At 38.5% G+C, this 10,636-nt stretch overlaps 2 protein-coding genes across 4 annotated transcripts in view; one reads left to right on the forward strand and one right to left on the reverse strand.

Annotated features, from left to right (window-relative positions):
* Positions 1-445: 445 nt before the first annotated feature.
* The window catches only part of LOC100746700 (trissin receptor), a 14,949-nt gene continuing 4,758 nt past the window's right edge, over positions 446-10,636 (reverse strand). For 2 of the 3 annotated variants that reach the window (XM_033321226.1, XM_003490233.4), the window contains 3 exons: positions 5,213-5,399; positions 3,606-4,257; positions 446-2,119 (listed from right to left, as the gene is read on the reverse strand). In XM_033321226.1, coding sequence (XP_033177117.1) covers positions 1,696-2,119; positions 3,606-4,257; positions 5,213-5,387 — 1,251 coding nt within the window. In that variant the 5' untranslated portion in view covers positions 5,388-5,399 and the 3' untranslated portion in view covers positions 446-1,695. The remainder of the gene's footprint in view (positions 2,120-3,605; positions 4,258-5,212; positions 5,400-10,636) is intronic. The other variant, XM_033321227.1, reaches the window with a different exon arrangement.
* LOC100745052 (sodium-independent sulfate anion transporter-like) overlaps positions 3,686-10,636 on the forward strand; it is a 17,789-nt gene continuing 10,838 nt past the window's right edge. Inside the window, exon 1 of the mRNA XM_033321218.1 lies at positions 3,686-3,774. Coding sequence (XP_033177109.1) covers position 3,774 — 1 coding nt within the window. The 5' untranslated portion in view covers positions 3,686-3,773. The remainder of the gene's footprint in view (positions 3,775-10,636) is intronic.

The following is a 10,636-nucleotide window of genomic DNA, read 5'->3' on the forward strand; positions in this document are numbered from 1 at the left end:
TACACGTAATATGAAAAAATATATAAAATATTCAAAATATATATATATACATAGCTTTCTATAATACTTGACAGGTAAAACAGATTTTTACCAAGATTCTACGCTTTTAATTATATGCCCGAAAATATGAATTTATGATCTAGTAAATAATTTTTCTTAAGATTATTTATTAATCTCACGATCATCGATGGATGAGAACAAAGCTGAAAGGTATCTTTATTGAAAGAGGATCGCCCATTACCCGATAAAACGTTAAAGCTGCATGGAGAAGTCGATGGACCGGAGTTAACCGGTTACTTGGCTGCGAACTCGAGACCCCGACGAGATAACACGGAAAACAAAACAGCGTAGGAAAGAAAAAATGCAGATAACGCTCACATGATTCGACAGAAACAGGGAAAGAGACGAGAGCGGAACGATGATAATTTAAACGAGAAAGAAATCGTTTAATGAAACTCCATATGATACATATATTTAATTACTTCCAAAAGTGTTCGGACAATAACAAAATGTGACTACAGTTATTTATGAAAGTATTCACTTATAGATTTACTTTATGAATATATTATATGTGTTGCGCGAAACATTTTGGAACGTCATTAGTACTGTTATGAGGCCGACTATCACGATAAATGATAGTAAAGTTTGAAACAAATCTGAAAATATATGTAGAAATTACAAGACATTTAGTGCAAGTATTACACAGAGATTGTAAAAGTATTTAGACAATTAATTATTCATTACGTTAATAATTCTCGACATTCATGAAATAATATTAAAATCAGAGTATTAATAAAAATATACTTATCATATTTTGCTTCTGATATTCATTCGTTGATTTTATTTTTTAGCTTGTTTCATTTCTATTACCAACAGTCGATGTAACAAATCGAGGTTCTATTAACGAGCCTTATATTTCAATAAAATTTTCATCTCTTTTTTCCCCTATTCTCGTCGAATATGTATGATCTCGTAAAGAGCCATATATCTGTCTGCTAAAACCACATGTGCCGATGCCAAATGTCAAATACGAGTTAGATTAATGCAAATTCCGTGTAATCGGAAAACTTGGCAACTGTGAATCTGCAGTATTGGTTCAGTATTCTAAAAATTGTCGATCAACTCTGCAAAGATATTACATTACGTCTGAATTCTCTTGCACAGTAGTTTACTAATTTACAAGCTGTAAACTATACATTTTTCTTTATGATTCGTTGCCTTCTGATCTTTTATCGATTTTCTGAAAAATAATATGGAAACTATGATGTATTTTTCCGTATGTTTGTATTCTCATGTGAAATCACAACGTTATTATCGTCCCTCGTATTAACAGTAAAAGGAGAGCGAAGGAAGTTGTTAATACAAACATCGTAATTGTCAATAACTAAAAAACAAAACTGAGAGCACAATTTTTTTTATTCTTGAGTTTTGTCTTATTTCGACGTCAAGAATCACCCTTTAAATTATGTAAAATCAGTAGCCGAACACCCAGTATATATATACAACGAGAAAGAGCACGAATGTACCCGAATAGGATCGATTTCGTTTCGAACTAGCGAAAGAACAAAGTCATTCGACAGGGAGATCTTCGTTTCAGTTGCGTCGGACTCTGCTTAAAAAAAGATACTCTTAACAGTCTAATCTCGAAAGGTTTGGTGAATAAAGCGCGGCTGAAAGTTCCACCAATAAAACTAATTAGTAACTGGATTTTTCGTAAATGGTTTGGTCTGTACTCGGTGGAACTGCGACAGAGCTGTCTCGATCAGAACTAAGACAGACCAGTAAACTTCGCCGAAAATCATTTACGTTCCCTTCGTCGTTTTCTTGTCGCATTGCTGCTTCTCTTGCGGTACGTCCCATGACCAAAACGCTGCTCCGATTTCTTGTCTTTCCGCAGTTCAGAAGTTCTTTTATTCCTTTTTGAAAGTTTCGCGAGAGGAAAGCATATAGAAAAGGATTCAGACAAGAGTTTGTGTAGGAAATCAAAAAAGTGGATAAGGTTAGGAGGGTGCTGAAGTTCGATGATCGATCATAACTCGAGCTCCAGTGGCGCCAGGCGATCCGTGCTTGTTGCGGCAGATTGCATACGGCGAACATCATCACCACTGCGATTAGCATTCTAGAAAATTTCGTCAGTTTCAATTTAACCCGAGGCACTATGCTTGCGGCGTAAAGCTCGAGGTGAAGTCTGCGTGACTCCTGATTCCTGAAGTTGCAGATATACGTATATGAATATACAGGGTGCTCGCTCACTATTTCTTATCGCTATCTGCGGCCGTGTAACAGACAATGTTTTGAACCGTTGTTTAAAGGTGTCGAATGTACTACGAACAATGAACAAAAAAAATCTTGAAAATACTTTATTTTCATAGCGAAAGCAAGGTAACTTGGGTAAGATAAATGGGACCATATTTTTATTAACTCGATACTAGGTTTATCGTTGTCGTTATGAAAACAAAGTCGTTCGTACTACACACGACGCCGTTAAAGTTCAGTTCAACAGATTTTTTGTTACATGGCCGCAAATGGCAAAAAAATAGTGAGTCGCGCTATTCAGGACATCCTGCATATATTTATTTATTTAATTTCGACCTCGCAGTCAAGAAATGAGACTTGATTTACAATTTCTTCTGAATTACCATACACACATATCTCTGTCGCACATTCTCATCCTTCCACATCCTTTTCCCACATTTTTCAATTCTGTCCACTCTACTCTATAACAATCAGGTAATCAACGCTATGCATTTCTTCCTATCCTATCCGTTCTATCGCTGTTCGACTCTGTCTACTAATTCTTTTATTACACATATCTGTTCTTTGATATCCATTTTTCCTCTTCTCTATTTGTCTTTTTCCCTCTTTACTCTGTCTATGTTTCTAAATCATTCCACACTATCGCAATATTTTTCAATACTTACATTTATTCTTTCCATGCCTGTACATCTTCCCTATATTCCTTTCACGTATCTTGCACATTCCTCTTAATACGTACCTCTCTCCGCTAAGTATCGTGGCATATTCGTCTTCTAAACACGATGCTCAACTTGCGGGTAACTTATACACGAATATAGGACAGATTTCTGGCAATCTTTCTTACCGACTTACCGTTCTTACAGATTTCAGTGTATTTGCGCGAACGCGTATGCATGTAGTAGTACTGGCGAAACACAGACGAAATCAGACTTATTTCTAAACAGAATGGAAGAGAATCAGACAGATAGAATCAGCCAAGTCTCCGAGACTCTACCTCGGCGATAGGGAGTCAACCCTCGACCGATATCATCGGGACCAGAATTGCAAGGACCAGAATTACCTCGGATTTTCAATTTAATTTCATTTTATCGCTGATCTCTAGACTGCGGGTTTTTATACGTTTATGGGAAATTTGAGAGCACAGAAATGTACGTGAAACGCTCATAATATAACACGCAAAATAGAAATATTCAAAGAATCGATATATCTTCAATATCGATTAGTTAAAACAATTCTTCGCCATCTTCTCTTTTGCTTTTATGGACGAGGGATACATTTCAAGCGCTATATCCATAAAGATACAAATGTGCATAAATATCCGCAGTCTACTACTAAAACATAGCTCGTACCTTATTACACCGCGTCTGGCGCGAAGCACATTCCTACCGGAACTGTGAACACGATGGAGGCTATCATTTTTGCTTTTAGTCGCCAAACCCGGTCCTCCGAGGGTAGTGCCGCTTCTCCATAACCCGACAGCGATTCTCGTGTAAAGGCAGCACATCAGAAGTAGCGGAAGTAAGTAAAGAAAGACGAGATTTACGGCGTCCAACAAAGTTTTGTTGTGCTTCTGGATATTGGCTATGCAAATGATGTCCACGTCGCCGGTGATTAAACGATTCTGCATGGTCTCGACATAAAAGAATCTCGGCAAAGCATAAATCGCGGCAACCATCCAAACTATTCCTATTACCAGCTGCAGTCGGCTTCTTGTCAGTACCGACCTGCACTTAATCGGGTAAACGATAGCCAAGTATCGTTCAATGCAAACCACCATTAGGATTAATACGCTGGCTGTGTAGGAAAGCGCGTGGACGAACATGTATACTTTGCAGAGAAAATCACCGAGTCGCCAACTGTTCATTAGGTAATTTGTCAACGTTTGATACACGCAAAAGATACCGACGCAGAAATCGGCTACTGCCAGGTTCGCCAAAAAGAAGTTGGTAATACTCCGTAATCGTCGTGAAAATGTTACCACAAAGATCACCATCGAGTTACCTGAAAGCAGAATTCAAAGGGATACGACCTTGAATTTATACATTGCATCGTTTCTTCCATACGAATGTTTCTCTTAATCCTATCGAAATCAAACGTTTCGCGAACCTTTTCTACGTTTATCGTTCGTCGCTTAACGCAATGCTTAACAAACTCAATCGATAGCGTGAAGATATATTCCGGAAGAAATATTTTTCAGTATCAAATATTTTCTGCATAAATATTCTTCGATATAGAATTCACGTTTAATATTAATCTTGCAAATTGAACACGTCTGTAAGACGCGTGTATTATAAGGAAAATTAAATTATGGGTACTGCGTTTTGAAGAATTTGTTACAGACCTATCTTATCGAAAGGTTACGTTCGAAGTTATCAGGTATCTCGTGATTCACCGATGAGAGTATAGATTATAGTGTTTGAAGGTATTCTTTGGGACAATTGCCTGGACATTAAAATTGATAAATTCCTTCTTAGATAAAAACGTTCCACAAATTTCTCGCGGAAATAAGTCACGAAACAATTAACGTTTTGTCTGGCTCCTTATCTTCATTTTCACATAATTTAACGTTTGGTTCCTTTTTAAACGTACACACATTAAGAAAATATACTTTTAATTTCTAAAAGTTCGTACTTAATAATTTTGTAAACTAGATACGTTTCAGAAGCGCGAATATAATGGATAAATTTTGGAAAAATTTGCTAATTCTTTTATATCAGGTTTTTTCAATGATAAAAGCGATTATCCTGCGTATATTTTTGAGTCGTTGTATAAATGTCTATAATACAAATAAGTACGAAAGCTTCAAATTTTATCAAAACTTTTATTGCTTTACACGATATTCTCTTCTTGTGATAGGCCGATGGAAAGTTTCAAAGCATGCGATGCGGATACGGATCAAATTGGTTTTGACACTCAATTGGTAATTTGATCGATTTAGATCGAGACGATCACTTACCGATAAAGCAGAAAACGAAGACGATGGAATAGAGCGTAATAAAAATTACTCTGACATCGGTCCTGTCAAGAATGTACTCCTCGTTTAGAGATATATCGTGCAAGGAAGTTTCGTTGTCCATCAAGCTTTTTTTATCACGAATTTTACGAAAAACGGCGTCACGGTTGTCGATCATTCTGAAACGAGACCACAAGGAATATAAAATCATTACTCTGCAATATCGAAAGCGTGATTTGTTGAAGATACAAGTAAAAATAATGCAACATAAAGTTTATCTTTATTAATCTTCTAATTCTCAATTCGTAGATGACTCGCGAGAGTTTAAGTCAAGTTACTTGTTACTGAATGAATAATTTTTCAACTCAGTTTCGCAACAAAAGGTTTATTTAAGGTAAAAATACAGCGAGATGTTCGGTCAAAATATTTCCCCTTGCTTTCTACGACTTTAAGCCATTTATCAAGCAACTGACGAATTCTATCACGAAGAAATGCTGCTTCTTTAGACAAGATGCAGTCGTTGAATTACCTTAGTACCTGATCGATCAGCTGGAAGTGGGTATTGGACAAGGCGCGTTGCATCGATCGAGACGAATAGCATTCCGAAGCAGCAACGTCTAGCGAAAAAGCTGGCTGCTATAGGACGTTCTAGTGAAGACTCGTGTCTTTTCTCTAGCAGAAGCACTTAACGCTGTCACGCAGCAATTCCACAGAATGTTCTTCTTTATCGATCCTCCGACGATTGGTTCTTGTCTAAGACACGATATTTTGCCGTGATGGAATTTATCATTCACCGAATTTACCGAATGTCCAGCCGGACAAATTGCAAAGTACAAATTCAATAAAAAAGAAAAAAAATGTATCACTTGGCTTAAAGTTGTAGAAAGCAACGGGTGAATAACTTGCAGTATCTTTTTTCTTAAATAAACTTCAAGTTCCACTGAAACCTTTGGACTATTCGTTTGGACTATTCGTTCGTAATTTCATTTTCTCTAAATGAGATACTTTGAACGGAAACGCGGCTGGTATCGTGGTCAATGTATATTATTAAAATGTTTGTAATTGAAACGAAGTTTGATTAGTAGCGCGTGTTAAATACTCTGTATCCTATCGGATCGTGTAAACTTAATCGTGCGGAATCGCGGGATTCGTGTTAAGCGTTACACGCGATTTCTACGTGGCGAACGGAAAATGTTGGACAGAAAATCGATCAACAGACACGGGCACGTACTTTGTTGTTACATGTATAATGGAAATTAGTACGAATCGTATATTAGGTCGAAATCGAAGGAAATAATGACTTCGCACAAGGAAATATTCGTAAACGTGCAATGTCTATCAACACGAAATATTTTTCGAAAGATATACGAGACGCGATATTTTCGCCGAGGAAATATCGAGAAACTCTAAAAAAGAAAGAAAACCAGACGAACAGAAAAATTTAAGCAAACCTGAAAGAAATAATAATGAAAATGACTGTTGCGTGTATTGTGGCGAAAAATATGACGAACCGCTTAAGCAAATATTGACTATGACGTATAACATGCAGCGAATGGGAACATGAAAGCTGCGCCGACCGGATTCGAAGAACGTGACGATTTCCAATTTTATTATTGTTAGCTTAGATCAGGGACAATATCGCGTGTATACAGTTTTATCGGAAAAAATCGGAGTGTTACGTCGCGTGAGATGGTCCACGCGACGTCCTTTATTGTCTGACCGTCAAGGCTCAAGCACCATTATAGAGACTCTCAATAAACCTAAGACCCCGCCATGAACTGAATCTTACTAGCTTGCAGCAACCTTTAATCCTGCAAGTATTTTCGGTTTATAGCTGGTACTTGAAACAGTCCTTAGGTTTATTGCACGTTCTTACAAATTACGGAGAAAGCGGGTTATCTAACGGAAAAAGTGGATGTTTAACGGAAAAATGTCCCACTGGACAAATTGTAAAATTTAAATAAATAAAAAAAAAATTTAACGGGAAAGCCAGTTTTTCCCATGAACAAGGTCACCCCCAAGCCACGTCGGTAGGAGGCTTCCTCCTCCAATCTCCATTTATTAACGTCGGCTTATAACCAATGGGCATCGCGGATCGTAACCCTCACTTTTCTAACGAAAAGTGTGAACAACGAATCCACGTTCTTAGTTCAGGAGGCACACGAGCTTTCCTCCGTAATCACACAAGAACGAGCTTGACTTGTTCTCACAACGACAGAGCAGTCACTTCATCCCTCTAGACTTGCGCTCTGGACTACAGAGCCCGTCACTTCATCTCTATACTTCATCTACGACATCAGGAGGGTCAAACTCTACACCAGGAGACTTCTACATCTTTTACATCAAGAAAGATCAACTTCTTCTTATCTTATATTCAACTGTAAGGGGACCGACCTTTGCTCTACTACGAAAGAACATTCAGTATTTATCTTTGGCGGGAGTGTGGTTCGAGCTGGATGAAAAGAGAGTTTGCGTTTCGTCACGGGACTACCGGTGGACTCGTCATTAAGGCTATGCCCGGGAGTCCCTGCCTTAGACGTGGAGGGAATCTCACTAGGTGCGGTATTTATATCATGCGCCCGTATATTCGACCGCTAACGAGATAGACAGACTCGTTGTCGTCGTAGCCCTCTGGTGTTGACGGTTGGTACCCGCGGATCGCCCAGGAGGTGTTGCGCCGCGTTGATGCCTCGACCTGTCGGTGTCCTGTTGATACCGATCTGCCACATATCATATCGTCTACGACATTTATATCATACGTAACGGTGTAACTCTTCAGTGTAATAAGTTGTTGGAAATATAAAATTTATAACTTGTTAATCGCAGTGTTATACCACATCAATCACCCTTATTATCCTACAAGAAATAAGGGGATCGATCTGTTCGTGGCGTCTCCCTGCGATTGATCGAAAATACACGGAGAAATCTCGTTTTATTACCAAGTTGAGTAGAAGTTGAGTGCTCCAACTGTTTTATTCCATTCTCTGATCTTCTGTTCATTATGAAAGCGTTTGACAAATTCACTTTTTAATTCATCAAACGTAATTTATAAACAACCAGTAAACAGCTTGAGTATTCATTGATTTGCTGTCAAATAATTTCCATGTGCACAGTGATTTCCATTATTTTAGACGAATACAAACTGTAAAGCTAAATTAACATGCACAATAGTTCTAACAATGTGGACCAATTATCAGCTTTCATATAAAATTAGCAGGTATTTGTGAACGAAGGTGGATAAATCTAATTTCACTCGTTGGTCGGAGCAAATTTCGAAACGTACTTCGCTCGCAACTCAAAAGTATATTTTCTTGCTTTTAGTTTAAAGCTTTTAGTTTAATCTTGCTTTTCATTTTAAAATCGATCGATAATTGAGGTAATTCCGAGTTTTATGGAAGCAGGAAAGCAAAAGTTTTCCACTTGCATTGTAACAAGTCAATTGGTTCTTAAGCGTTAAACTATGCAGCTAGAAAATTTGAATTGATTTCCATTATTTTGCATATCATTTCAAACTGGTTTATTTGGCTTCGAAATTTCTCAGTCACGGCCGTGCAAGCAGAAGAACGTGCTGTTGCATGAACGTGTTCTTCTTCTTCATTGTTGGCAACGTTATTCGTGTGCTTATTGAAACAATGAAACTACGACCAGTCCAATATCAATTGTACACGATCATCTACAAAATCTTATGGGAATCTTTTACGAATATCGAATTTTATCGACGTACGCTGATTGATTGAATCACGCTGATTGTGTCTCGTTAAAGCCTAGTCCACACTGGCAGACAATTGTCGGGGAACAGTTCCGTAAAATGCCCGCGCACGAGCAAGTATTTCGTTTTTCATCGCAATGAAGAAGAAGAGCAGTGTCCATGGGCAGATGCAGAGAGAATCTTTTTTACCCCTGGTAGGTCTGCAAAACAACGATCTCGCTGTGCGATGGTGAGATTTATGACGCGGTACGTATTTGCTGTTTAGATGGAAAGTAAAGGCGAAAATAGGAAATTTGAATTTGAAAGTAAGTAAAGTTGAAGAGAGTGACGAAGTGACGCACCGGCCTCTTCATGGATGCGTCGTGAAGAATCGTTGGGAAATCGAACAAAGGTTCGCTTGTTTTTAAATGGGACTATACATTTTTTAACACTTTACCGACCGATAGTTTATTAATCAGTTTTGTCGTCGACGCTTACCAACCGATAGCCTATTAATCGGCTTTTTGTCGCCGACAATCTTTCTCATTATTTGAGTAGTAATTTGTTATCTAGTACTAAGGTATCTTGCTCAGTTGCGTCAATCGCGTTGCTTTGTAAGCTCCCACGGTTTTATACCAATTTGAAAAACATACCGTTCGCGATGAACGAAAAGAATGGTATTGGAGAGTCTAAACCGAAACAGAGCCGGCGCCAGGGAGAATCTGCGCCTGAGCTGCCGGTCGGACGTGCGTATGCTGTTGAATTGCTAGCGGTCGGTAAAGTGTTAATACGATCTATCGTCACATTTCCTACAAAATGTTATTAGCGTATTATTTAGGTTGATATTTATGTCGGTAAAGTATGGGTATACAAATTTTTGGAAAAATTCGAAAGATCGTAAAACACGAACAAAATCATTAAATTCTGGGCTTCTGTAAATATCAACAAGAAGAAAATCTCTTCGTCGTTATAACCTTAATTATTTATATTTACATGATATTCCACTCCGCAAGTGGGCGTCGTATGTGCTTATCGTTCAAAAGTCATCATTTCAAAAGCTTGAAATCTCCTTCGTGCTTGAGTAAGAGGAACCGTTCCATCTCCAACAGATCCTCAACTCGTCCATACCGAGGAATACCAAGATACCCGATTAGTGTACAAACGACATTGTCTGCACATATTTTGGTGGTTATCGGCGGACAATATACGTAGATTATCTGTAAACAATGTCGTTTGTCTACTAGTTTCTAGCATAGCAGTGTACTCGGATCGGCCCAACACTGATCGACTTCTCCCATGCCCGAGTCTCTGATGCCCACATGTAATTAATATAATTGTTACGCCACGAGGCTTACCACAGGCTGTATTTTCTAATCGTCGCTCGCGGTCCTACAACGTCGCAGGCAAACCGTCTTATCTGCCCGCCGGATCATATACAATGTATCGACGAGAGCATAGTTGTCGCCAAGCAGCGAGCTCTAGAAACGTCGATTTTTGACCGTTACGTTTTTCACACTAGAAGAGGCATACGTGATCATAGGCGCGAGCGGTGGCATGACCCGAGCATAGTGGGGGTCTTCTTCCAAATGAGACAAAGGAATGATCGAAGGGCGTTCAGTTTTTTCTGACGAGTCAAACGTGACACTTCGACAAATCTGACGAGCAAACGAATTTATCTAGAGATATCGCAAAGTCGAGTCAAATTTCTGTAACATCTTCATCATATTATTGTAAAATAT

Source organism: Bombus impatiens, unplaced genomic scaffold, assembly GCF_000188095.3.
Source record: "Bombus impatiens unplaced genomic scaffold, BIMP_2.2 scf_0417, whole genome shotgun sequence".
NCBI classification, from domain to species: Eukaryota; Metazoa; Arthropoda; class Insecta; order Hymenoptera; family Apidae; genus Bombus; species Bombus impatiens.